General features: G+C 36.3%; 9 protein-coding genes across 9 annotated transcripts; 6 read left to right on the top strand and 3 right to left on the bottom strand.

Annotated features, from left to right (window-relative positions):
* Nucleotides 1–48: 48 nt before the first annotated feature.
* EV154DRAFT_506501 (homeobox domain-containing protein) lies at nt 49–1,073 on the top strand. The gene is made up of 3 exons (XM_051601288.1): nt 49–326; nt 382–521; nt 588–1,073. The coding sequence occupies exons 1-3, from the start codon at nt 272–274 to the stop codon at nt 849–851; spliced, it is 459 nt and encodes a 152-aa protein (XP_051458384.1). The 5' UTR covers nt 49–271; the 3' UTR covers nt 852–1,073.
* A 750-nt stretch (nt 1,074–1,823) lies between these two features.
* Nucleotides 1,824–2,646, top strand: EV154DRAFT_419510 (ADP-ribosylation/Crystallin J1; the record flags this gene model as incomplete). The annotated part of the gene is made up of 4 exons (XM_051595900.1): nt 1,824–1,896; nt 1,959–2,112; nt 2,178–2,389; nt 2,474–2,646. 4 exons carry the CDS (start codon nt 1,824–1,826, stop codon nt 2,644–2,646), a joined length of 612 nt encoding a protein of 203 aa, XP_051458383.1.
* On the top strand, nt 2,500–3,406 carry EV154DRAFT_205638 (uncharacterized protein). Its single transcript, XM_051594360.1, has 2 exons — nt 2,500–2,637; nt 2,696–3,406. The coding sequence occupies exon 2, from the start codon at nt 2,733–2,735 to the stop codon at nt 3,264–3,266; it is 534 nt and encodes a 177-aa protein (XP_051458382.1). The 5' UTR covers nt 2,500–2,637; nt 2,696–2,732; the 3' UTR covers nt 3,267–3,406.
* A 408-nt stretch (nt 3,407–3,814) lies between these two features.
* EV154DRAFT_506497 (uncharacterized protein) lies at nt 3,815–5,649 on the top strand. Its single transcript, XM_051601287.1, has one exon. The coding sequence runs from the start codon at nt 3,886–3,888 to the stop codon at nt 5,602–5,604; it is 1,719 nt and encodes a 572-aa protein (XP_051458381.1). The 5' UTR covers nt 3,815–3,885; the 3' UTR covers nt 5,605–5,649.
* Nucleotides 5,650–7,847: 2,198 nt separating this feature from the next.
* On the top strand, nt 7,848–11,372 carry EV154DRAFT_562828 (uncharacterized protein; the record flags this gene model as incomplete). The annotated part of the gene is made up of 8 exons (XM_051605747.1): nt 7,848–8,564; nt 8,629–9,154; nt 9,220–9,304; nt 9,384–9,458; nt 9,521–9,912; nt 9,988–10,352; nt 10,417–11,065; nt 11,134–11,372. 8 exons carry the CDS (start codon nt 7,848–7,850, stop codon nt 11,370–11,372), a joined length of 3,048 nt encoding a protein of 1,015 aa, XP_051458380.1.
* A 1,456-nt stretch (nt 11,373–12,828) lies between these two features.
* EV154DRAFT_506486 (dihydrolipoyllysine-residue succinyltransferase E2 component) lies at nt 12,829–14,793 on the top strand. The gene is made up of 7 exons (XM_051601286.1): nt 12,829–13,044; nt 13,118–13,170; nt 13,255–13,326; nt 13,408–13,587; nt 13,643–14,226; nt 14,291–14,458; nt 14,516–14,793. The coding sequence occupies exons 1-7, from the start codon at nt 12,902–12,904 to the stop codon at nt 14,648–14,650; spliced, it is 1,335 nt and encodes a 444-aa protein (XP_051458379.1). The 5' UTR covers nt 12,829–12,901; the 3' UTR covers nt 14,651–14,793.
* Nucleotides 14,794–15,832: 1,039 nt separating this feature from the next.
* Nucleotides 15,833–16,632, bottom strand: EV154DRAFT_506483 (uncharacterized protein). Its single transcript, XM_051601285.1, has 2 exons — nt 16,597–16,632; nt 15,833–16,522 (listed from the first exon to the last, which is right to left on the bottom strand). Exon 2 carries the CDS (start codon nt 16,472–16,474, stop codon nt 16,031–16,033), a length of 444 nt encoding a protein of 147 aa, XP_051458378.1. The 5' UTR covers nt 16,475–16,522; nt 16,597–16,632; the 3' UTR covers nt 15,833–16,030.
* Nucleotides 16,633–16,844: 212 nt separating this feature from the next.
* EV154DRAFT_587266 (glycoside hydrolase superfamily) lies at nt 16,845–18,553 on the bottom strand (the record flags this gene model as incomplete). The annotated part of the gene is made up of 4 exons (XM_051606802.1): nt 16,845–18,121; nt 18,174–18,233; nt 18,296–18,372; nt 18,432–18,553. 4 exons carry the CDS (start codon nt 18,551–18,553, stop codon nt 16,845–16,847), a joined length of 1,536 nt encoding a protein of 511 aa, XP_051458377.1.
* A 2,668-nt stretch (nt 18,554–21,221) lies between these two features.
* On the bottom strand, nt 21,222–23,825 carry EV154DRAFT_463368 (OPT family small oligopeptide transporter). The gene is made up of 3 exons (XM_051597634.1): nt 23,484–23,825; nt 22,355–23,422; nt 21,222–22,292 (listed from the first exon to the last, which is right to left on the bottom strand). The coding sequence occupies exons 1-3, from the start codon at nt 23,742–23,744 to the stop codon at nt 21,351–21,353; spliced, it is 2,271 nt and encodes a 756-aa protein (XP_051458376.1). The 5' UTR covers nt 23,745–23,825; the 3' UTR covers nt 21,222–21,350.
* Nucleotides 23,826–25,898: the final 2,073 nt, after the last annotated feature.

Raw genomic sequence — 25,898 nt, 5'->3', positions numbered from 1 at the left:
TTAAATAAAAGGGCATGATTTTGTTTGTTGTCTCACAACAGAATAAAAATTTTGCCTTTTTTATTGTTTCAATATCCGCATTTTCATGGTATCTCGGTTCATTTTTTTATTATTATTATTTCCTTTTCTCTTTGTATCCCTGGATATTAAAAAAACGGCTCCCTGAATATTATTTATTGCATTTGCAAAAAAAAAAACAAAAAAAAATTTAAAGAATTCTCTCTTTTCTCTCTTTTTTTTTTATCTCTCTATTGTATAAGCTAAAAAAATAATGACAAGCTTTCATCATCAGAGCGGACTGAAACGCCAAAAGAAATTAGCAGAAGGTAATAAAAAAAATTGTATGGTAGTAATACGATCATAAACTAAAAACAAGAATAGAAATCAAGCCCAAAAGAAAGAGAATCTCGCCTGAACAGTTTTGTCTATTGACGCAACTATTTCAACAAACAGATACACCCAGTCATGAATTACGAGAACGTCTTGCCACCAAGTTGGAAATGACGAATCGTGAAGTTCAGGTTCGTGCGTGTGAGAAATAATGATGGTGTGTAACTAAGCAAATTTTTTTTTTTAAATACCTATAGGTGTGGTTTCAGAATCGCCGAGCTAAAGTCAACCGTGCTCGTCTCCAGGAACAAGAGAAAAAGGTCAAATTTAACTATTGGTCATCTAGTAGTAGTTCATCCTTGTCGTCCGCTTGTACGTCGCCATTGCCACATGATCTCGTATTTCATCCGGATGTTACACCCATTGATATTTTGGCCACGGCAGCTGCCTATGTCCAACAATGGGATGAACAAGAAAAAAAGAAAAGGCAGGAAACTAAACGCTGGAGACCTTGGCTCTAAAAGAAAAACGATGAGTAGATACCCCCCTCCCTCCCTCCCTAGCAACCATCCAGGTAACCTAGCAACGAGGTAACCAGGCAATCAGGCAACCAACCATTGTGTATATAACAAACCTCCTTTTTCCTCTAAATATATATAATGGTGCATTTTTTACAGCATTCTCTCTTCTTTTTTTTTTTTTATACCCCACTTCAAATAAACTTGATGTCATTTTAATTCAAATGAGGGTACATATTAGGTTACACGAGCCTAAGTAATGGTCAAGTTTCTGATCTGTTCTCAAGGATTTTTAATAAGACTATAATTTTTTTATTTAATAGGACACACGTGGTGTTAAGGGGTGAGTGACGGAGAATGGATTTAGGCACTAAACAAAAAAAGTTGGCAGAAAATATTTAAGATGAAGGTTGTGTAACAAATGCAAGGCACTTTTTTTATAGTGCTGTATCAATTTAAAATTAAAAAAATATAGAGGCTGTTGTAAGCATGAAATAACCGTGGCTTATCTACGTTTACTTGCACAAAAAACTACTGACACTCAATTTTTTTTTTTTTTGGGGATTATTAGATCTCCATCTGTACATTAAAAAGCGTCTCAGATGATTCTGGTTGTTTATCCATGGATTATCTATTCTTCCTCCCCATAAACATCCTTATCGCAGGGAATAGGTGGCTTCCTTATTTCAATGTGGGCTTATAGACATAGGTAATTACGTAAGAAGTGTCACTGTACAATAAAAAGTTTTACATGTAAAGAAATGAATCCCGTGGCAAGTAAAAACTCTGGTAAAAAAAAGATCATTCGTGCGGAGTATTAACAGGGACGCTCTTTTTTTTTTTCTTTTTTTCTTCGCTATTTCTTATTTTCTTTTTTTCCCCTTTTTTTTTTGGTTGTTCTTTTTTCTTCTTTTTCTGTAAAGGTAGAAAATAAAACGACGGGAAAATATTGTTTTCTACAAAATTTGTTTTATAATGCATATTCCCTCAGGATGCTCAAAGTTAGAAACAGGTCTTATTATCGATAAAGTCAAGGGATTGATCTTTGGTAAAAAAAAAGCTATTTCTTTAATTAATTTTTCTATTTGCTAACATATTATGGGACATAAGGCGCTATTTTAGGTGATAGTCTCGGTTTGGCCACCGAAGGATTATCCAAATCCGAAATCGAGAAATTCTATGGTCAAGGTCCAATTCGCTTTGGTATGGACGAAGGTGGAATTCCCTTTATTAAAGATGCCTTTCGATCCAACTTTGAAGACAGGTAAAAAAAAACCTTTTATGTAAATACAAAAAAAGAAAAGCAAAATACTTACTATGCTAATGTAGCGATTTCGGCGATGATGCAGAACAAGTATTGTTGGTCATGGAATCTCTTTTGGCCAACGGAGGCCACTTCCTCTCCAAAGACTTTAGCTCAAGATTGTTCAACTACAGTAAAGACGGTATTCAAAACCTGCACAAAAAACCCTCAGGCATGAACGCAACCAACGAAGCCGTACTTGCCAACCCTACATACCAGACCAGCCCTGTAAATATGAGTGCAATCCCTTATAGAAATAGAAACTAACTATATACGTAAAATAACTAGCAAAAGGCCGCAATTGAGGTGTGGAAAACAAAAGACAACCTTCGTGGTGCCAATGGTGCCCTTGTGCGTGCTCCATTGTTGGGTGTTATCAAGTTCTGGGATGGTACAACTGTGATTGAAAATACCACAGAATGTTGCCGTGTCACTCATCCTGATCCACGTTGTATGATATCATGTGTCATTGCATCCACCTTAATCGCTAGGTAAAACTGAAATTGTTTACTATTTATACTTGTTGCTAACCTTACCCTAATAGACTGCTGAGAGGCCAGGATTTAGAAATTGAAGTCAACATGACACCTATACCCAGTCCAATGACACCCACCACACCTACACCTAATATAACAACATTTACAGATACACTACCAGTAGATGCTCGATTACAATCACTTGTACGCAATGTAGTAGAAACAAACAAGCCCATGTTAATTGCACCACAAACCGATCGATTGTTTGTCACTCCAGAAACGGATATGGATCAAATGCAAGTGTATTACCATCAACTCTTAGATTATTGTGTACCCAATTCATTGAATGAATTAATGTTGGATGATGTCGTGAATCGTCGGGACACATTTCGATGTCTGAGCGCCGCCATTTATTGTCTGACAAGAGAAATTCCAGCTCAATCTGAAACGGATTATTTCAAAAAGATGCTGATGGATATTGTCATGCAAGGTGGTGAAGCGGATACGAATGCCACCGTGGCGGGCGCTCTCTTGGGCGCTCGTTTGGGTTATAGTCATTTACCTACCGAATGGGTTGTTGGTATGCGAAGATGGGAATGGTTGGAAGATAAAGTCGATGAATTCTGTGCTTTTCTTTAGTCCATCTTTCCTTCTGTATATAAAAGTATATGTTTGTAATAACAGTTTATTATTTATCTCTTTTTTTTTCCCTTTGTCATACCGTGCGTATGCGTGCCTCTTTTTTTTAGTGCCTGTGTTCACACATATTTAAATACCCGTTATACATCTTTATAGCTGCAGTAACCACAAAAAAACAAGGGTTCACACTCTAATGCATGATGCATTGTTTTTCAGGGTCATCCTTATAGTCTATCCGACTACTTTTTATGCTCTTAGCCCCCTAGAAAGACACTCACAGGGGTAGGAGATTTAACTCACACATGCAAACAAACTCATCACCATGACTTTTTGTACCACGAGTAGAAAAACACTTTAAACATACATGGTTCTCGGGTCCCTCGATGAATTCATTTAACACAATAAGAGATTGGCTTAGACACTTGCTAGGGTATCATGTTGAATACAATTGCATTTCTTTTGAGTGTAGAGATAAAAAAAAAAGGTAAAAAGTACGGCACAGGAAAACCTTAATTGTGTGCAAGGACACGGATTGCCTTTTTTAGAGTCAGCAGTTATATTTTTCTAAAGAGATAGAAAACTCTTTTTTTTCCTTTGCGTTAAAACTTACAGAGTGGGAATGGACAGACTTCCTCGTGAAACGTTCTTGATCGTAACATCCTACGTGGACTTTGAAACGAGGTTTCAATTAGCCTGCGCATGTAAACTCTGGTACAACATCATTAGCTCTCACAATCTGTATGAAACCGTCTACATGGATCGCGATCTTCAACCCGTCATGGATTTCTTTAAAAAGAACCCACCCTTTCGATCCACAGTGAAATCCTTGCAAGTTAATGCCACGGGACTAAACTTTCGTTTACTCAAACAATGGCCCGCCCTTTTCCCGAACGTTGTTAACTTCTCTCTTGCCAGTGCCGAAATTGACATGTTTGGCTCCGACTATGAGGACGAACAGGACGAGGAAGACTATACAGAGGAAGAGGAGTCCTTTGAACTAGGCATCTGTTTCGATATACAAGACGAGATCTTCAAGACATGGGAACGATTAGGTAGTCTCAGTGAATTCACAAAGTTTGTCTATACCGGCACCATGCTTCATTCCGGATCCTATCCAGATTTAACCCTCCTTGACATCAATTTCAGCATTGTCCCAGACCACATGGTAGATACTGTCATGGATCATTTATTAATGGGAATTCAGCATGCACCCAATTTACAATGCTTTAAAGTGATTGCAGCCAAACTCACGTTAATGAAACTAAATGTGTTACATGCCCATGCACCCCATCTTCAAGCTTTGATTTTAGAGGATATGACATTAGGAGAAGATACGATGGAAATTAGTGGACCACCTTCCTCTCAGCCTGCTCCAACTGTCACACGTCTGGAAATGCAAGGCAACCGTTTCTCGTTTTATGAAAACGATGATCTATGTATCACAGATTGGCTCGATTATGTAGCGACAAAATACCCTGCTATGGAAATTCTAAAGATGAATCAATTCACACCGGCAAGTGAGACCTATGATAGTTGCATTATTCATTTAGTAGAGCACTGCCCTCGGTTAATAACATTGAATGTGGATGTGTGTTATTTATCCACCAATGTATTGCGAGCCTTGGACGACACTCAAATTCGACTTGAAAAATACAGTTCTCAATCCCAGGACATGACTCAGTTACGAAATCTTTCGCTTTCAACAAAGCAACGGCATTCAGTGTATCGATTGGATTTAGTTGTGCCCATCGGTGCAACTGATTTTGTGGAATGTCTTTCTCGATTCACAGGATTGACCACGATTAATACCTATCCTTCCTCCGATATTGATTACATGGTTGGGAAACCTTTACATGTCCCTATCAATACTTTTCTGAAGCAACACCCGCGCTTGGAATTTTTGACGTTGAGTTCATGTGTACTTTACATGGGCCCAGCAGAAGAAGAAAACGAAAACCGATCCGTTTTGGATACATTGGAGTTAGAAAAAGTGACACTTAAAGATATATCTGTGCTTCAATTCATTCCAAAAGCATGTCCTTCATTACAAGTCATGGTTTTGAAGGCTCGGTTCTTAGATGAACAACCAGATAAGACGGTATTGAATTTTTCAGATCATGATTTGGTGTATATGGATATTTATATTCAAAACCATGCGTATGTTTGTGTGGTGGAAGGTGGAGTAGGACAATGGTACAAGTATGAAAAACAGGACAGGAAAATAAAATATGTAGTAACGACAGATGAAGTAAAAAAAGGTCACATCTTGGAGATTCGAATGCACTCCATTGGCCGCATTTCTTTGGGTGTACCTCGCGATCCGTTTCTCATTGTTTGATAAGGTTAGCACATACAAATAAAATATATGAAATTGTTTACCAAACTGTGTGTACATGTGTGTGTCTTGGGTAGGGTGTGTAGGGATCACTATACTATGATTAATAAGGGCGTTTACTTTTATCCTAAGGATTAATTAAAGGTAGTAGTATTTGCTTATTCTTGTATGATTAAAGCTCTCTATAACAATGTAAATAAGCAAAAATAAAAGAACGTATCTGACATGTGCTAAGGTTGGGTGTTAATGCCAGAGCTCTTGACTTGCATTTCAACGTCAAGTTCTTTTTAACAGATGTAAACACTTTTTTCTATATAATCTCGTCCTTAAAGAAGATTCTGTTCTGACAGCAATTTGTTAAAGATCTTTTCTGCGTTTGTACAACACAAGAATGATAAGATTCAGTTAGTACATATAATGTTCTGTAAGTAGTTAGCACGCGGCCTAATAGATGAGATATGCATCCGTGTATAGGATTCTTATAAAAAGAACCCCGCCTCGTGCAACAATCTTTGTCTTGAGAGATGGCTTTTCTTCTAGCAAAACATGAACGGCTGCAAAGGTATGAATTGTGTGATTTATGTTGCCAATTATAAAATCAGATTTTTCCATGAAGAAACATGATTTACTAAAATGATAATTTTTTAGCATCGTCCAAGGGACCGGGTCAGTTTATCCAGTCTAATGTAAAGCAATATTTGTTTATCCGATTAAAGGCTTGCTTATCTTGTTAAATGCAAGATGTAAACAAATGTGATTAGATTGAATGACTACATCCTGACGTAAATCAATACTTGCTTTGTTTATAAACCAAAAAAAAAATGTTTCTTTTACTATTTTACATGTTCTGCTCTGGTTTTGTATCTTCTCTCCATATGGTAAAGTGCGATAAAAGATGGAAGGCTTATGCAATCACAGAGTTAATATCTTTGAATAACAAGCATGTATGTCTAAATTGATTTACGAAGCGCTTTTCCATAATATCTTAAGATGAATGCTCAGTTAGATCGATTTTGACGTCTATCAAGCTGTGCTTACAAAATGATTGACCTTAGGCTCGTTTTGTTTTAATTACCTATTTTTTTTTTTTTTTTTTTTTTTTTTTTTTAATAAAATCAGCTCTTCTGCATCTTAACTCGATCAGAGTTTTAAAATGTGTATGCTGCTAATTTTGGTAGAAGCATGGTCTATACATTTCAATTACACTTCAAATACAGTTCTAAAGCTGCCAAAAATCTTAAAATCAAGAACTGCGACTTTATGAAGATAACATCCCTAGTAGGATTTTTGTATCTTCTATCAAACTGACCATGTTGATGTATCAACAAGAAATTCATAAATGACATATATAGTAAAAACATAGGGCAGACTTAAAAGGTTTAGTTATTCCAAAAAAAAAAAAAAAAAAAAAAAAATGGGTTGTCACTCGTAAGCAGTGGAGGATGTCCCGTAAAATATTTACGGTGACGCACCTTTGAAATGTAGTGAGACAAGCTTAATCTGATATGTCCATAGTTGAATATATTCATAAATGACGCATCCGCCCGCTTGTTTTTTTCAATAAAATTTTTTGAAGGCCCTGCTCATAGGGTGTAATAACCTTATAGAGAGCACATCATATTATAGAGTTTTAAGCTTATATTAGTAGTGCAACATTGTCCCTGATCGGATGTTAAAAGCTATCTTCAAAGTTGACACTTTTTTACCTACGCACGGTCGATTTGCCTCAAAATGATATCACTGTGGCTTTACAGAATTATGCTTGTGGTAAACATTGGGGTAACAAAAAATGGTTATAAATAGGAGAAATATTGCCCTCCTCATTAATCGCGATTGTATACAAGACATAAAGTCTGACTCAGCCCTGTCAAACACAAACACAAAAAAATCTTTCGTGAGGCAAAACGAGGAATTTCCTTTTTTTTTCCCTCTTTTTTTTTCGTTTTTTACTATAAAGTGACACATCTTATGGAAAATATATATGACTTATCTCAACATCAGCAATGTCTTCATTTTGGTAGTAAAAGCAAAAGAAAGATATATGAAATAATACTTTATTAAGCTTACATTACTTACATAAAATAGGCTTCGATGAAACAGATTTTTATTACAGGTCATTTATGAACGGAATAAAACAATCAATGAATCTACAGCGAAGTTGGTTCGTTTATAAAAGACCTCCGAAAACCATTTTTGTTTACTGATCCCCCTTTTAAATTCACAGTCATAAAAGAAAGGCTTCTATCATGTTCGATATGCGTGTCAAAAAGTCCTTAAAGTATGGAGAAGAAGCGGATATTGCATACGAGAAAGAGGAAAACAGAAGTCCAGATATTGTTTATATCAAGAATGCTTTTATGGAAATCAATCGAATTTATAAACGACCGAAAGAAGGTGGAATGATCAGCACACACGATCTATTTGTACTACGTGGCGTTCGAGAATTTTTACGAAGTGCCTTCACAGAGTGCACAAGCTCAACGCGAGCCAACTACCATTTAGCCATCACACTTCCCACACATTGGGATCTTAAAATACGAGAAAAGGTGATCCGAGAGCTTTTTATCACGTCCAAACTTGTCCGTTTGACGGATCATCACGACAAGTTATTATTCTACAGTCAGCTCGAATCGGATTTTTGTTATCTTCAATCGGAAGCTAATAACAAACATTATGGTATAAACGAAAAGTTTGTAAACGGGAAACGGTACATGTTATGCACTTTAGCTTTGATGGATAATCGCCAATGTATCCATCTTGATCTGTTTACAGCTCATTATCCTCCCGCCACATCAACCAATGATTATTTTGTCCCGCGACTAATTAAGGCGATTCGCTTTCAGATTAATTGCAAGTTAAAAATAGATATTGATGACATTGCAACGTGCTTAAAAAGACACAATATTCATACAAAGTTAGATATTTTGAAACAATTGATGTCTGATTATGAAAACCGAGTACATGTACATAAACGAAAATGGCTTGATAAATGGGGAAGACAATTAAAACCTTTTTGTTTTTTTGTAGCCATTATTCCAAAACCCAAAAAAACACCCTTGGAATGAAATATTTGATGTTCAGCCTTTCGAGCAATCATTTTTAGGAACAAGAGCATATAAGAACGATTTAATACCACCAGAAGTCAGATTATTGACCGTAAAAGATATATACAAGGACAAGCTAGTTATAATGGAGAAAGCCTTTGATGAACAAATGCAATGTTTATGTAGGTACAATTCAGACGGAAAACCAGTCTCCATTTTGAACAATTTGCGTGAGACACAATGTTTTGAAGATATATTGCTACTTGGTTTTCTAAAAGATTGGCTAATAAGGTATGGTAAGGCACACAATTATGGTCTCATGTCATTTGGAGTATCTCGATCGCTTTGCGCCAAATACTCCTTTGAAAGAACAATGCATGGCAGCGTAATTGAGATAAAGCAGCAGTTGAAAAAAAGCGGTATCATCAGAGAACCAATCGTAATCCCCGGACACCAACAGGTAGATTGTTTTAGTGATAACTCCAAATTAAGCACTATCGTCAATATAGGTAAGAGAAAGATGGCTTATCAGGATTTAATAAACAATTGACTTTTTTTTTTTTTTTGCCTAAAGATGTTTTACCCAAATCTATCAAATTTGCATATGCGTCTGTGGAAAGGAACAGCCATGTTCGTACATCTTTTAAATATAATGAATGGTAAAGTAATTTTTTTAAGGTTTCAATAGTGTTATCTTGTATTAACTTGACCTTGATATTGAAAAAAAAACCCTTTTAGTATAATACAGCCTTTAAATTACTATTTCCGGAAACTTGACAAATACCGCAGACCAGAGCTATGTATTACTTATAGGTAAATTTAATGAAGATGACTGTATATTTTTGAGGTACTAATTCATGTATTGTGAGTAATAGTATGAAAGAATCCATTGACAATCTATTTAGTTCCTTTAAGGGTCATTTTGCAGATATCAGATTTATGCCAAACTTGATGAAGGAGCTTGCTGACAATGGATCTGGTGTGTATCATTTGCTTCATAGAAGATTTGATTTGGCAGAGTTTTTTGCTACGCCAACGGCAGTGTTACCAAACAAAGACTTTCCATTTTGTATTGCTAAGGATGAAATTACACTTCCTCAACCAGGATACAGGTTAATCTTTTTGGTCATGTATCTCTCTCATATTCATAAAACAACTCTGATTTCTATGAATGAGAACTTGGATAATTACTGGACACACAAAAATATTGGTTATGTTATCTCTGTAGAGAAGACGATATTGGACAATATATTTGGCTCTAAAGAACGTATAAAAGAACTACTTTTTATGAGCGGAATACTTCAGATAAATCATCATCATAGAAAAGTAAAAATTTGCACAGTTGGTGGGAGTATACCCTCCATCATCCAGCAACACATTGTAGACTTGGATCAAAAGATGAAGACCTATTTTATCGTTGCTCAACTACATGATACACATATTCAGCTCACCTTACATCAGATTGTAAGACTGTTGCCAACAGAGGAGAATGTAAATACCATTATTGTTCAAGAAGATATAATTGAAATTGAAAACGTGAATACAGCCTTATGCAAGAGTATGTGGAATCATATGATATCAAAATGCGAGATCAACTACTGTCATATTCACATTAAACACAGAGGAAAGGAGTTGCATGATGGCCTAAGCTCTTTTAAAAATTATACTGATACATTCCAGAAATTAAATGTACAATTATCACAAATTGTAAGTCTTGTTAGGGTCACCATTAAATTATAAACTCATTGATGTTAAACCGAATATACTATAGCTTACCTCAAATTCAACTCAAGATCTATACGAAGAGCACACAATCGGGTTGAGTAAAGAATGCGACTGTAGTACTCAGCTATGTCTAGTGGATATCATTGAATTTGGCTTCAAGCCAGTCATGGACATTATTGTAAACATTGTTGCGGACTCATTGTCAAATACAGAAAGAAAGTTTGGAAATTACGATGTGAAATCTGTATTTATGCTGGGTAATATTTTTGAATTACCGTTTAAGTCTAACATTTATAAAGCCTACACTTTAATGTTGGAAAGAGAGATAAATATCAGCATTAGGCAGAAAGAAAAAGATACGCACGTGTTTGTTTTGGAAAAATCTTCTTCGGAGATGATACAACCTCTAAAGAACAAAAAGCCTTACATGCTGGACAGCTTCTTTCAGGGAAGTTTGCAACAAGTTTCGAGGTACACGTATGGAATACGTGTCAAGAATATGATTATCCGCGGACCTGTGAAACCGTTCCTATCGTGTAAAATTGGATACGGACAAAAGCATGTTGTTGATAGCAACAACATTCTGCCTATTCTTGAAGAGGGACAAGTCATTCCGATTTCAGGGCTTGTCCGAAAATTGGAGTTGGAGTTTTCATCACGGAATGGAACCAAAAATCGCTGCGACATAAGCCTGGGTAACTAAAGTGTTTCTTTTTATATGGTTGATGGTTAATAATATGAAAAATTTACCTTTTTTTTTTAGAGCTTTTCAGGATAAGCAAAGGGTCGTTTTTAGATAACCATGTAAAGGATTATATCTCGAATTTTAACATCTTTTGTGAAGACCAGATACAAGATTTTCCGATAAGTCTGGAGATAAAGCAGTGCAACCATGACCTTTCGATTCAGTTCTCTACAAAAATGAATGGTCACGAACATGTATATGACAATAACAGGACCTGTATTATTTTAGATGAGCAGCTGACATTGGCCTTTACTTGATAAAAAAGTATTTTTATTCGTGAATTCATTAAATATCTACCCAATTTAGCATCTAAATAGTTAAGAGAAAAATAACTTTCTGTAGTACTAGATTTTGATCTCAAAATAGGTAGAGTGAGCATTCCTTTCTACTTGTTCATCTTGTATTTAGCATACGAGGGAACGGATAAAAGATATATTGTTCCTGATTTTATTTTGTCATGTACATGATGGTCAAAAAAAAAAAAAAAAAAAAAAAAAAAAATCACGGTGATCCTTTAGACGGTCAAGTGGACCCCATTCCTAATCTGGAAATATTTCTACAACATCACAATGATGGCACAAAGCACAAATAATTAAGCTTTAATAGAGTCGCTGCTTATCAAGCATGTAACGTACAGTTTTTTCTTTCTTTGGTAACTCTAAGATATCTCTTCATTATGTAAGAAATTTCAACAGGTACCCGCTTCTTTATTATAATTTTTAGTCTGTCTAGTGACTGATAAAGTTTACTGAAATGATGTAACAGTAAAAAAATAAATAAAAAAATGTGGGGAAAGTGTGTCACATTACACTTTTAAAACACTGGTTTACTTTTATTGTTGTGCAATCGATTTATTAAACTCCTATCTCCCGTGTGGTATTTACCTGTATATATATAAAGGTACGAATAACAAACAGTCAATGGTTATATATAAGCATACTTTTGAGAACTTAAGGTTATTTCCCATAGTCATTTATGTAGAGCATCACGCAGAGATGCTTTGGGGACAGCCTCGTGGGAGGTATCACCTATGAGGGAATACAGGGTATTATAATTTTTAATGATATAATCTCTCATTGATGAGATCACTGTTCCCGGGTCAGTGGAAGCAAATCTTTTTAACTGCTGGTTTGACAGTTATCTTTTTTTATTTTAATTCGCACAGTTTGATTAAATTAATAAGGTTAGAGGTTTATGCAATACAATATACGAGTTTCGGCTAGTGTATCCATGGTTCCGTTTCGGGACATGAATGATGCTGTATACGTAGCGATGAGTGATAATAAAGAAAGCATAAAGAAAAGTCTAACCAGGGTTTTTTTGTGCAGTTCTAAAAAAAAAGAAGGGGAGCGCGGAAAGTAAAATGAAATATGCCCAGAGGCTGTGCGGTACATAGGACCAAAACGGGTTGAGCCGGATCCGCCCGTCGTTTTCCCCTTCCACCCATTTTCCCTCTAAATGAATTGTTTCGAGCCAAAAGGAGGCCAAGAAAAGAAGAAAGAGATGCCTTGTATTCAGTGATTTAAAAGCACAAAAAAATCCCTGATGGTCACCAGGAAGAAGCATAAGGCTATGACTTCATTAGAAAGGGTCCAACCTACATGTAAACGCGTTAAAATAATCTCCCGAGTTTTGATTTCCTCTTCCGCCCTAACCCGGCTATATTAAAGAACCTGGTTAATAATAAATTTTTTTTTTGGACTTCCCCACTATTTAACTTTTTTTTTTCCCCACTATTTTAACCTCCATCTTTACTTTTTTTTTTTTTTTTTGTAAATTTAATAAAATGCAATATTCTCGCGTATCACCCCTTGCTCTTAGAATCAGTCGTCTCTCTTCAACTGCTGCCTTACGTAGCGTTTCTCAAGTCAGAAACTTGCATGTCCAAGTTCCTGCATCTTTATACACTGTTGGTTATGAGCGTTTAAGGTAATACGAATTTCTCTCTCTTTTTTTTTCTGTGGTTATTTCTTTACCAACCAAGGATTTGTATAAACAATAGACAAACAAACCGTCTCCAAAAGGGTGCTTTCATGAACCAAATCAGAACCTATGGTAAAACTTATACGCAAACACACACACAAATACGCACACAATCACTTAACATATCGATTCGATATATTTCTTTCTGTTATATAGCTGATAAGGTTGTTAAGGTTCCTCAAATGGCCGAGTCTATTTCTGAAGGTACTCTCAAGCAATGGGTGAAACGTAAGTAAAAGTTGTGTGTGAGAGGGTTAAAAAAACAAAATCGGGATTATGCCTCTAATAGTCATTGTTATTTCTATATAGAGGTTGGTGATTTCGTTCAACAAGATGAAGAAGTTGCTACCATTGAAACCGATAAAATTGATGTCACTGTCAACTCTCCCGCATCAGGTACTATTGTCGAAGTCTTTGCCCAAGAAGAAGACAATGTCTCTGTTGGTGCTGATTTCTTCAGATTGGAACTTGGTGATGCTCCCAAAGAAGGTTCGTGGGAAATAGTTGTATTCCTTAATTTTCTTCTAACCTTTCTTTTTATTAGGTTCCGCTCCTGCAGCAAAGAAAGAAGAAGTAAAGGAAGAGAAGCCTGTTGAGGAAAAGAAGGAAGAACCCAAGAAGGAAGAAGTCAAGAAGGAGGAACCTAAGGCTGCTGCTCCCAAGGCTGCTGCCCCTAAGGCTGCTTCTGCTTCTGCTCCTGCTGAAGCTCAAGAAGAAAAGGCCTATGGTAACCGTGGTGAAAGCCGTGTCAAGATGAACCGTATGCGTCTCAGAATCGCTGAACGTCTTAAGCAATCTCAAGATACTGCTGCTTCATTAACCACTTTCAACGAAATCGATATGACCAACTTGATGAACCTCCGTTCCGAATATAAAGATGCCGTTGTCAAGAAGCACGGTGTTAAGTTCGGTTTCATGTCTGCTTTCGTCAAGGCCTCTGCTACCGCCCTTGAAGAAATTCCCGCCGTCAACGCTTCCATTGATGGTCAAGAAATCGTCTACCACGATTTCGTTGATATGAGTGTTGCTGTCTCTACACCCAAGGGTTTAGTCACTCCTGTCCTCCGTAACGTTGAAGATATGGGTCTCATTGATGTTGAAAAGAACATTGCTGAACTCGGTAAAAAGGTATAAAATCATGACTAATGGTTTTAAAAAATAATGTGGATTATCTAATCATCCTTTATTCTAGGCTCGTGATAACAAGATTACCATTGAAGATATGGCTGGTGGAACCTTCACTATCTCCAACGGCGGTGTCTTTGGTTCTTTGATGGGTACACCTATCATCAACTTGCCTCAAACTGCCATTTTAGGTATGCACGCTATTAAGGAAAGACCCATTGTTGTTGATGGAAAGGTACGCTTTAATTGTTTTGAGTGATTGGTTTTGTTCTAAACCTCTAAATTTTTTTAGATTGAGATCCGTCCCATGATGTATGTTGCCCTTACCTATGATCACAGACTTGTCGATGGTCGTGAAGCCGTTACATTCTTGGTTAGAATCAAGGAACTCGTTGAAGATCCCAGAAGACTTCTTTTGGGTGTTTAAATTTTAGATGATTACAACCCTATCCCCCTACACACACACACACAAACCATTTTGATTTTTTTTGCATTTTTTCCCCTTCTCTTATTAATAAACAACACACACACCACCACCACCCCACACACACACACACAACAAACACACTCAAAAAAATCTTGAACATATTTTAGAAAAATACTCCTGCCTTTTATTTATTTTTTTACATGCCTGAAATAATTATAATGAAATAGGTCAGACTGCACTTGTTATTTCGATAGAAACGATGTAGATCTTCATCATCAGGGTCCTCGTAATAATATCTACAAAAACATCATTAGTAACTGATAACTGCAGCTGATTAAAAAGAACTTACGGGACAATAGGTAAAGCGGGCTTGAAAGCATTTTTTAATGCTTTGACAAAGACTTTACCTAGTCTGCCAATGATGGCAGTTCGAAGTCTTAGACGCCTTAACAATGTTTTGGCTCGAACCCTACTTCTACAAAGCTTTCTTTTGGGCTTTACGTCGGCATCATTCGCTCCGTCCGTGTGAGCAATCACGCTAGCGTCTGTATCTGCTTGCGAGAGGAGTGAATATACACTGACTGGAGCCTCTACCTGGGCATCCGGAATCAAATTGACTTGGGATTCTGAAACTGAACATACTGGAAATTCTGAAATCAAACTGGCTAGAGTTTCTTCTTGAGAATTCAAAGTCGAACTGACTGGAGCGTCTTCTTGAAGGACTAAAACCAAATTCATTAAGCCCTCTTCTTGATGATCTGGAATCAAATGGACATGAGTGTCTTCTTGATATGTTGTGTTCGGACTGACTGTAGTCTCTCCTTGAGCGTCTAGAATTAAAGTGACCGGATTTTCTTCTTGGGGATCTGATACTGAAATGACTGGACTTTCTTCCTGGTTGAGCAAACACAAGTAACTGACAACGCTACTTGTTGGCGATATTTCAGCTTCAGGATTTAAATCCTCTACACACACACAAAAAGTTAATAATAATGCAATTTGATCCTTTCCATGGTACTTATTACCGGTTTCTGATGCTATTTGACTGTAAGCCTGTAAACGTTCTAAAAAAAGTGCTTCCCATTGCTCATAACTGGGTGACATGACATTGGCAAGCGGTGGTAAGATACAATTTTCGGTTACTTCAACAGACTTATAATGCCCACTTGAGTAGCCTTGTGTTTTAGGAAAATCAAGAACCAGAACAATGGGCTTATTGTCTTGTTCGTTCTCTGAGGGTGGATACATGGGCATGTAAGTCACATTTTCGGATTGTGTGAATACAACACACGGTCTCTTATATAAATCTGCAATGATGAACGCTATAAATGTATGATAATAAGTAGACTGAGTAAGTATTTTTTTTTTGCATGTTATCCTTTACAAAAGTGTGTGGACATTACCTGTCATTGGCATTTGCATATGATAAATTTCATTATAACAAGCTCCAGATGACCACTGAAAGCTTTCCAATATTTCGGCAATGGATGGCTCTAACTGAGGGATAGATCGATAGTGGCCGATTTCTTTAACTAACTGAGCGCTTAACTCTTTTCGAATTTCAGGCCATTCGTACTCTTCTTTGCCTACCGAGAGGGCTACAGACCGAAAACCACAGTTACCATCACCGATTGTGTTTTGAATGTGCAAGATATAGGGGGTCATAAAAGAGGGAATCAGTCTATCCGTGGTTACACGATTTGCAGGCAATTGACTACGCCTCACATGGGTATCAGCAGGCTTTGGTATAGCACTAGCTTCAGCGGGGATCTCGGGAGAAGTACGGGAGCTTTGCTTTTTTTCTTTACTTTCGTAGATTCCCATGTGTTTGATAAAAGAAGTTAAAATGATCCTCCTCTTTTTTTTGGAGAGGTATTTAAAGATATATTGTAATAATATAAAAGTGTGTTTCCTTTGTCATTGATGTTTCATTGAAAAATGCACAGTTTAGCTATTCATGAGTGCACATTGTTTTTTTTTTCTTCGGGAATTCTTAGGAAAGCTTATTGTTTAATTTAGGCAAAACTATTTAGCCGTAACAAAGTGCAATTACATGAAGTTGAGAAAAGGATAATATTTTATTATTGAAAATAAAAAAGATAGATAGGTAATATTATGTCAAATAATAAGTAGATATGGTTAGAGATAAATTGGAGCGAAAAATAGTTAAGCCGAAACATAAAATAGGATTTCTTTAACAAGCCTTGACGAGTTGCCAGACACCATTAGCAGCAGTGGCAGAAGGAGTTTCTCCTTGGGTCCACCATTGAGCCTTGTAAAGGTTACCATTGTATACAACTTGTGTACCACCAGTATAGACAGTTGAGGTATTCCAAGTAGCAACACCAGCGCAGTTTCCAGTACCTGAAGTAGGGGTGGCAGTAGCAGTGCCAGAAGTGGTGGATACAGTAGCAGTGCTAGTAGCGGTAGCAATGGTAGAGGTACTGGATCCAATAGGGGGCTTGGAAGGGTTTCCGGCAACCATGGGTGAAATTGCATTCAAAAGCTCGCCATTGTCCTGTTCAACAGACCAAACAAAGAGACCAGCAAGGTCTTGAGAAAGAGCATGTTGAGTCTTGACACCAAGAGAGATAGGATCATCATAAGAGATATATTGCTTGTTGGTAGGATTATACAACCAAGGGGTTTGAGTAACATTATCAAAGTGACGGACCCAAGGTGCAGCAGCGGTAGTAGGGGATGTAAGAAGGCCCTGAGATCGCATATTGGTAAATCTCCAGACACCAGATGCGACAGTGGTATCACTGGAGCAGTAAGCGTCCTGCCATGGTCCATCAAGAGAATCACCAAGAGGAGGGTTAGGAGAAACGGCAGGATTGTATTGAGTAGTGGGATCAGATGTGACAGTCAAAGTTTGGGCACGACCATAGAAAGCAATTCCACCAGCAATCTTGGCAGGAGGAACACCAGCATCAACCCAGCTTTGAATACCTTCAACAAATCCATAAGGATAGCCATGACCGCTTTGAGCTCTGAAAGGTGCGTTGGGTCCAGATGTAGAGTTCCAAGCTCCATTGACATCAAAAGCCATGACATGGAAACGATCCATGTAAGGAACAAATCCAGATACATCAGTCACGGGATTATCGCCACCAAATGGAGTGATATGGACGGCCATGGTGATTTCCTTGTAATTGTTGGCAAAGTTACTCGTGAAAGAGGCGCGAAGTTCTTGAATAAGTGATTGGAGATTGTTCACATCATTGTCGCTGACTGCGTTACAACCAGCTCCTTTACCGTTGGGATATTCCCAATCGATATCAACACCATCGGTGTTCCAAGTGTTGATAAAATCAACGTTCCATTTGATGAAAGTGGCACGCGTAGCAGGTGTAGCAGCCATTAAAGAGAAACCAGTAGAGCCAGACCAGCCGCCAACACTGACCATTACTTTAACACCAGCAGCATGAGCTAATGTGACAAGCTTGGGGAAACCATAAGCAACATAGGCTAAAAAGAAAAGTTAGTAAAAGAAAAAAAAAGTTGTAATGATAGAACTTACTATCGAAGACACCGGTATCAGCCCAAATTGGAACACCAGCACTGTTTTGGACAGCAAAAGCTACAACAAGCATAAATTTTAATAAGCGAATATTTTTATAACAACTACTCAGGCTATCTTACCATAATAAATATGAGTATACTTGCTGAAATCAATCATTGAAGGTGTATAACGACCATAGAGCCAATTAGGAAAGTAACTACACAAATAGTTGTTGATTTAGTACCAATTGTGTTGTCACTTCAATAATAATCTTACCCGACGATGACCTTGCTAGAGGGAGCAGCCCGAGCCTCAAGACTAACAGGAATGGCTGAAGTGCCTTGGAGGTAGCAGAGAGTGGCAGTGGCTGCAGCAAATAAGATAGAACTGAATCTCATTGTTAATATAAAATACTTGTTTGGATAATGAAAAGAAAAACGACAAGGATCGACTTTTGTTTTCCCTTTTATACTTTTTGCTTACCTGCCCTACCTTCCCTGTTTTTATTTTTTTCTAAACATGATTGACGTACAAATTTTGAGATTAATTTACACGTAAGCCATGAGAAAAAAAAAACTGTAATAAGTAACAAAGGGACCCCCTTCTTTTTTGCAGGGTCGAGTGACAAACGTCGCCCCAATTATGTTTTATTGTGCAACTTTGCTCCCCCTCCCCATTTTAGTGATCACTGTCAGTAACACAAATCAATCGGTAAATGACAAATGCGTAGATTCAGGGCCCGTCCTTGCCCTGTTTACAGGTAACTTACTGATCGTTATTGTCAAAAGCATGCTTGGTCAACATTTTTTTCCTGTCCTTTTTGACCATAATACTTTGTAAGACACTCTCTTTTATTATTATTATTATTATCATGTATTATGCAGTGAGTCACCTGAAGTTATCACTCGATGTTTTTTTTAATCACTCTTTAATATACACGTAAGCAGGATAATAAGATAAAGAAAAATGATATGGATAAGATGATTGCGAATATAGCGTTTTTACATTGCTTATGACGTGCATCAGCGGAAATGACGATGACTGATACATTCTTACGTTCTTTTGATATAAACTACGTCAAGAATTGCCCTTCACGATTATTGATATGAGGGTGGCGGCTCACCCATACTCTCTTTTTTATTCAATCATCCGCGTGTTACATTGCAGTAAACCAATAACACTAATTCCATGGAAAAATATTTGTGGATAAACGTATCTTGGCAGCAGAATCGAGAGTCTGTTGACACTCACATTCATTGTTGTTTAATTTAAACCATTCTATTCACTGAAACACCAATACTAGAATAAGAATAAAAAAAACAATGGCACGTGCGATTTCATTATTATATAATTTTGAGTGATAAGCACCCTGTTCGCTGGTTTGTGTAATAAAGGGGTACATCATGTGTATTGAGTAGTAATGGTACTCCAATGCTCTTGGGTCTTACAGACCCTTTTCAGCCAAGTCCTATACTTCCCAATTTAATTTTGCATATAGTCTTTGCCGGTCTGTAGTACCGATTTACTAGTGTTCCCAACGCAAATTACTTATGTACTAGTGTTGCATTATATAATTTCAAATTTTGTTTGCATAGATCTCAAAGAACAGACGTGATACAAAAAAGAAAAAGATATTTGTTTAAGCGTAGCAACATATTATCTTGATTGTACACAGTGATGTATTGCAACGAAATAAAGCAGTAATAGCATTAAATGATGAAACAGAAAACAATAGCAACAATGAAACACAAGTTCTTAATTCCTTAACAGCGGGCATACAGACTCATGTATTTCAACAATTAAAAAAAGTTGTCAATGCTCACTTTTCATATATATTTTATGGCGCTGTTAATAAATGTTGCTGGTCCGATATTGAATGTGTTGTACGGTTCAAATTTCTAATTCTTAAAAGTTGTCATTTGTTTATTTACAGGTAACACAACAAAACCGATGAAATAAAAAAGTCTCTTTAAAGCAATACGTGTAACAAGCAATATAGCAAAATATATGTGATAATTTATCGCTGAAGACCCTGTACGTACTGTTTGATTGGTCTTTACTTTGACCTTATCAAATACTTTAATTACGTTAGTTTTTAACGTGAACATATAAGCTATGTTTTAATTATTTGATATTAAGCAGACGAGTCTTTTTTTTTAAAAAAAAAAAATTAAAATCTGTAATAAGACGGTGACGACTTGTATGACATAATTTTTGTTTATACTATGCCATGCTAAAGGTTTCACCCCCCTATTTCTGTGTGCACATAAGGTACCAGCGGGGGGCTATTATAAATCAACAATTTAAAAAGGGTTAAATGATGCATGTAAAACACGAAGAACCATCCCGTCGTATCACATGCAACGATCCAATTTTTTTTCTTTATGTAATAATTGACTTTTTACACAACGATCACGGAAATTACACTCAATTTATGTAAATTTGTACTAGAACATTTGATAAATCTCTTTTTGGGAATTATAGCTTTTGAAATACCCTTAACCTTACAATTTAGACATATACTGAACTTGTTGTAAAAGTTACCATGGATACCATATATATTTCAACAAAAATTCTTGCTAGTTCAAAGCCCTTAGGTATAGTTATAACCTAAATCCTTAGGTCGTAATCAAGGAAAGCGCAAAATGTATAGTTTTAAATCAGAATGGGAGCAGAAGATAAAATTACTAAAAAATTGCAAAGTCGCTTGCTAATAATAGACAGCCAAAAAAAAAAAAAAAAAAAAAAAACTGAGACATATCAGACACTTTCGTTTAGTCTTACTACAAATTAAGTTTAGATATTCCTCGTATAAGATTTATGGAATATTTGTACCAACTAATTTAAATAATGGAAAAAACACGGTATTAAATTTATTTATTTGTTCGTAACTTCATTGTCTTAAAAGCACATAGCTTATTTTTTAAAAAAAAGGAGCGAGGGACTAGAGAGGCTATGTAAACCACTATAAAGAGTGAACGATGATGAAATGCAAGATGTAACCGTTTAAAAAATTACCAACCAATTCCTGTCTGCAAAATGTATCACACATTGAACATAGGAAAAAAAAAAGATTTAGAAAGAAATTTATTGTAGCAAAATAAAAGGTTGAAATGAATAAAGAAATATGGTAGAAATCAACATTGGATATCAGAATTAAATATTATGGGTTATATAAATTGAATGAGACAATATTTAACAGTTAAGACAACAATTGTCAACGTATAATGCGTCAGCATTGTTACCCCACCAAGTCGGAAATACATGAGGAGTACCACCGGCCGCACCGTAGAAAATGAGCGAAATCAAAAATACCATGAGAGAAGTTCCTGAATCCAAAGCAGCAGAAATTAAATAGTTGTTCTTAACAAACCAAGCACTATGACGACGCTTCAGATAACATTGAGAAATAAGAATCAGAACAAACGAAAGAGTGACCCAGCTTGTGTTAACACCAGGCATAGTGGAGACACCAGTCAAGATCATGGGAATATTAATGTAGTTGAATCCAATATTGGGGAATTTTTTGTGGAGGATCCAGAAGGGGATAGGAATAAAAAACCCAATAACAAATGCCCAAAGAATAATGTAATATTGTGTGTTTGGACCAAACATAACAGCTGGACCAATGGCTCCCCAAGTAATACCAGCAGAATTGATGGTTTGAGGTGAAGCACCGTTCCAGAATTGATTTCCCACAGGATCTAAAAGAATTTCACGCTCAGACGTTGTGATACTATCATTCACAACATAATTGAAAATGCATCCAATAATTGTACCAAGTATTTGATGGAGAAATGTCATCTTTGGAGGAACCTTAAGATAATGGCCAATCTTTAAATCTTTCGCCATTACACCAGCTTGTGAGATAGTGTTATAACCCAGAGTTTTGAAGTACATATTGGCTATAGGATATCCCGGCAATACAAAACCACAGATCATCTCAGTTAATACGTTTAATCCAAAACCATATCCAGTGACTGCACTAATGAGATTGAGTGGCAACGAAAGGACGGTAGAAATAACAATAGCAAATATAACACCCCACCAAGGAAGTTGAGAATGATTTGCATATGCAATACCAATGTTAAGAGCAATACCAAAGACGTAAACAGAATAGTACCACCAAGAAGGAACCTAATATATCAGAAGAAAAAAATTAACAACAATTTTGGCAAACATGTTTGTTAAATCATTACCTCTGGGTAAGCTTGCATTAATTTCATATGAATATCGACATCGCCGCTGATAATTTTGCTTTTAAGTGTTCTAAAATTGGACCAGATTTCTTTTCCATAAAAGAGAGCAACATGGGTGATCGTAGCGGTGACAGCAAAGTTTCCCAAAACGTAGTTTACAGCAAAGACAGCAGAAAACTGTGGACTTCCTACTTCCTCCAAAAGAGTATGGTTCAAAGAGTTGTCTGAATTTAGTACTTCATGTTGGGGATAAATTTCAGAGGTACCATTATCATAGAGCTTAAAAATGGAGTTGGACAAGTACGGAAAGCTTTGAGCATTCCATACATCATAGTAGTAAACAAGTGGAGCCATGATCCATAGAACCAAAATACCAAAGTAGACATTCAATTGGACCCATAGAGGAATAGTTAAAGGCGTGTAGAAAGATAAAAAGTTCCAGTCAAAGCTGAGTTGAAACATTCCCATTCCTTCGTTGACAGCGATACCACCAAAAAGACGTTGGATCCAAGGACTGTTATCTTTAGCAAGACAGACAATAGAGACTCCACCGAGCATAGGAAACATATATTGAGGAATAAATTCGTAAATAAAAATTCCGCCAAAGACGATAAAAAAGAATCGTGTGCGAGACTTGGCTTCTTCTGCATTGGTATTGAATGTTTTCAATAAAGATACAACAGGAAGAGAGAGGGGCCAGATCATGTTGGAGGGATATACAAGATAAGGTCTGAGTTGACCAGCAATACCGTAACCGACAAGTTGTGTACCCAGTAGTAAAAATATCCCACCGGCAGCTCCAGGACTGTCTGTGTAGAAAAGCTGCTGTGCAGATAAAACATATGTGGCATAGGCACTAACATTGGCAGCGGAAATCATAATATATATACAAGCATGTTCTTTCACATTTAAGGGACCGGGGTTTAACCAGCCACCTTTAGGAAGGAACCTGGCCCAAGCAGTGCAGAAAACATAAGCCAGAATCAACATAAACGTACTGGTTAATGCAATACCAACGGGTTTGAACACCATAAGTTGGGAAACGGATGAACTGAGGATGGAAAGAAGCTATACATCAAAGTTAAAAGCTGCAAAGAAATGCTTGATTCCAAGAAATGATAAAACTTACTGTTCCGACAATTATAGATCTGACAGTTACAGATCTTAATGTGGTGTCATCTTCAGTAACGGCAAGATCGTTGACAATAGCAATATCAATATCATCTTCCATAGGCAAAAAATCATCACTTTGTCCTTCAGGATCTAATTTCATATCTTTTGAATCTTGTAACCAGGACTCTGCATGTTTTTCATCATCAAATGCTGGTTTCTCTTCTTCAACTTTATCGGAAATGACTTGCTCATCTATATAATTCTCTTCTTCTTTCATAATCAAGCTTGAATAATATTTGTAAGGTGACTTAATGTAATTGATTAAAACGGAGGAAGTTATAAATAAAACGAATTAAAAAAATTGGGATGTTCACGAAAAAAAAGACCCGTGTACTTATAGCGATTTTTAACCCTGTGGGACATAGTTTGTACGTATCAGATAACGTCTGATAAACACCTATCAGTAATAAGGTAATGTAGATGCACCACATTTAAGACGCCGTAGTTGTTATTGATTCAGACCAATCAAAATATTAACATTTTCTCTTCATATGCTATTTCGCAACTGGAGATTACAACTAAACAAACTGGGACAAATAAATTGCTATTGGTTAAGAATGACATACCATGTAAACAAATTTCCCTTAATAGATGTAAAGTATGTTTTCGGAAGACACCAATCGTGAAAAGATATACCCCTGATTATGTCATGTAATCATAAGATAATGATTAACAATTAGTGTACAAAGTTACAACATGTTATTTAATTGAGTTTCACCCAATGAAGATCTTAAAAAAAACGACCATATTCAGTAAGTTGCTCCTATGAGGTGAAGAGAGATGGAGCAGGTCAAATTTGACTAGCTGTTGCCTAGCGTGGTAAATATGTCTAGTTATAGGAATATTTCTCAGGCGACTGATGTTTTTCCAGTTCCGAGCCGCGTTTATGTCGCCAAAATAATTATACATGCCTTTTTCAATCGATTTGAGGCCATATTAGGATAGAACAAGAGACAAGTTCGAGGAAGACGACAGACATAACAAAATCTTGTCATATTAAAAAATCATAATTATGGTATACTTGGACTTTCGATATAATTGAATAATTTGACATACCAGATAATTCTACCTAAGAAAATAAAAGATAGCTCGGACCTACAATTCAATTAATATTCTATAATAGGGTATATTCACCAGATTAGGCAATTATCATCTGCGACGGTTATAAAATGGTTTGGAAGGATTAACTATCAGGATTAACATATCGAGGGTAGGGGGCTTCTACATAACTATGAGTATATGCCACTGACTTTGCGGTACTTTATACAGCATAATAATGTTTATCCAGATCACTTGAGCGAGTAAGGGTATTTATTTTAACGATTGGTCCCTTTTGCTAACATATTTCACACGCTTTGAAGAATGGAGTTTGGACTTTTGTTACATGATAAAATTAGGTTTTGGTTTCTAGACCTAGCTTTCTCAAGAAAAAGCAGCTATAAAGCTACATATTGGCCCCCATATTGCCAAGAAGTCAGTCAAAAGCTGCAATATCAGTATATACCTTTGCTATGACGAATCTGTACAACAAACAAAGTTGGATTTGATCAAAAATGCCTGTAAAGGATTTTTTTTTGTTACTTGTGCATCATGGTTAAACGCAATTCCTTTTTTTTTGTTAGCACTATAAAAAGGGTAAACCGTGTTAAATATATAAAATAAGTAGCTGCATAGATCTGTTATTAAAATGCAACAAATGAAACCTTAAATCGTAATGCATATGGCACCTTAATAATTGAGAATAACGCCAGAATATATATCACCGCAATTTTGAAATTTATGTTTTATCGTAATATTTTTAAATTCGATATATAGATAAAAATAGCCAAGGTGCCTCCGCACCTGTAATTTATTTAATCAGTTGTAGTAACGTTAAGGATCACAATAAAACAAAACATCGTAAAATCTGGATTGATCCCGGAAAGTGGGGTTGCTTCACTGATTTTTTTTTTAGTGAATAAATTATTTCCCAGAAACATTAACATTCACTTGAGCTTTTACATGAAGAATTCATAACATCACTTTTGTTAACTTAATCAGTCATCCTTTATTTTTTAGTTAATTTTTAATGGATGGTTTAGGTATTTCCAACACTTTTCAGATCTTTTGGACTGATAAAGGTTCTTCCTTGGCAAAGAGACTCACTGGAATCCGTATCAAACACCTGGTGATGTTTTATTTTTTAATATTGGATTGGAAAAAAAAAAACTATGCTTATTTTACAATTCGCTTATGTCATTTCAGCCAAACTGTAGTCGACAAGGTCGTTTGTCTTTCTTCAGGAACGATTACTGGATATATGGTTGATTTTTTTACCTTCATAGAGAAAATTCACATTAACCGTGAATCTGCTGATTTTGTACTGGATGGG

The sequence above is a fragment of the Mucor mucedo genome (assembly GCF_025094135.1).
Source record: "Mucor mucedo strain NRRL 3635 chromosome Unknown EV154scaffold_38, whole genome shotgun sequence".
NCBI classification, from domain to species: Eukaryota; Fungi; Mucoromycota; class Mucoromycetes; order Mucorales; family Mucoraceae; genus Mucor; species Mucor mucedo.
The sequence above is the reverse complement of the archived record's forward strand: the minus strand, read 5'-3'. Positions and strand labels throughout refer to the sequence as shown.

Bases quoted from the DNA above. Each gene is read 5' to 3' on its own strand.
- EV154DRAFT_463368 (XM_051597634.1), bottom strand. From the start codon at position 23,744: ATGAAAGAAGAAGAGAATTATATAGATGAGCAAGTCATTTCCGATAAA. The intron at 23,423-23,483 runs GTAAGTTTTATC...TTTGATGTATAG, and splicing joins GATCTATAATTGTCGGAACA to CTTCTTTCCATCCTCAGTTC. The intron at 22,293-22,354 runs GTAATGATTTAA...CTGATATATTAG, and splicing joins TAATGCAAGCTTACCCAGAG to GTTCCTTCTTGGTGGTACTA.
- EV154DRAFT_506483 (XM_051601285.1), bottom strand. From the start codon at position 16,474: ATGGGAATCTACGAAAGTAAAGAAAAAAAGCAAAGCTCCCGTACTTCT.
- EV154DRAFT_506486 (XM_051601286.1), top strand. From the start codon at position 12,902: ATGCAATATTCTCGCGTATCACCCCTTGCTCTTAGAATCAGTCGTCTC. The intron at 13,171-13,254 runs GTAAAACTTATA...TCTGTTATATAG, and splicing joins GAACCAAATCAGAACCTATG to CTGATAAGGTTGTTAAGGTT. The intron at 13,588-13,642 runs GTTCGTGGGAAA...TCTTTTTATTAG, and splicing joins TGGTGATGCTCCCAAAGAAG to GTTCCGCTCCTGCAGCAAAG.
- EV154DRAFT_205638 (XM_051594360.1), top strand. From the start codon at position 2,733: ATGACACCTATACCCAGTCCAATGACACCCACCACACCTACACCTAAT.
- EV154DRAFT_506497 (XM_051601287.1), top strand. From the start codon at position 3,886: ATGGACAGACTTCCTCGTGAAACGTTCTTGATCGTAACATCCTACGTG.
- EV154DRAFT_506501 (XM_051601288.1), top strand. From the start codon at position 272: ATGACAAGCTTTCATCATCAGAGCGGACTGAAACGCCAAAAGAAATTA. The intron at 327-381 runs GTAATAAAAAAA...AAACAAGAATAG, and splicing joins CCAAAAGAAATTAGCAGAAG to AAATCAAGCCCAAAAGAAAG. The intron at 522-587 runs GTTCGTGCGTGT...AAATACCTATAG, and splicing joins TGACGAATCGTGAAGTTCAG to GTGTGGTTTCAGAATCGCCG.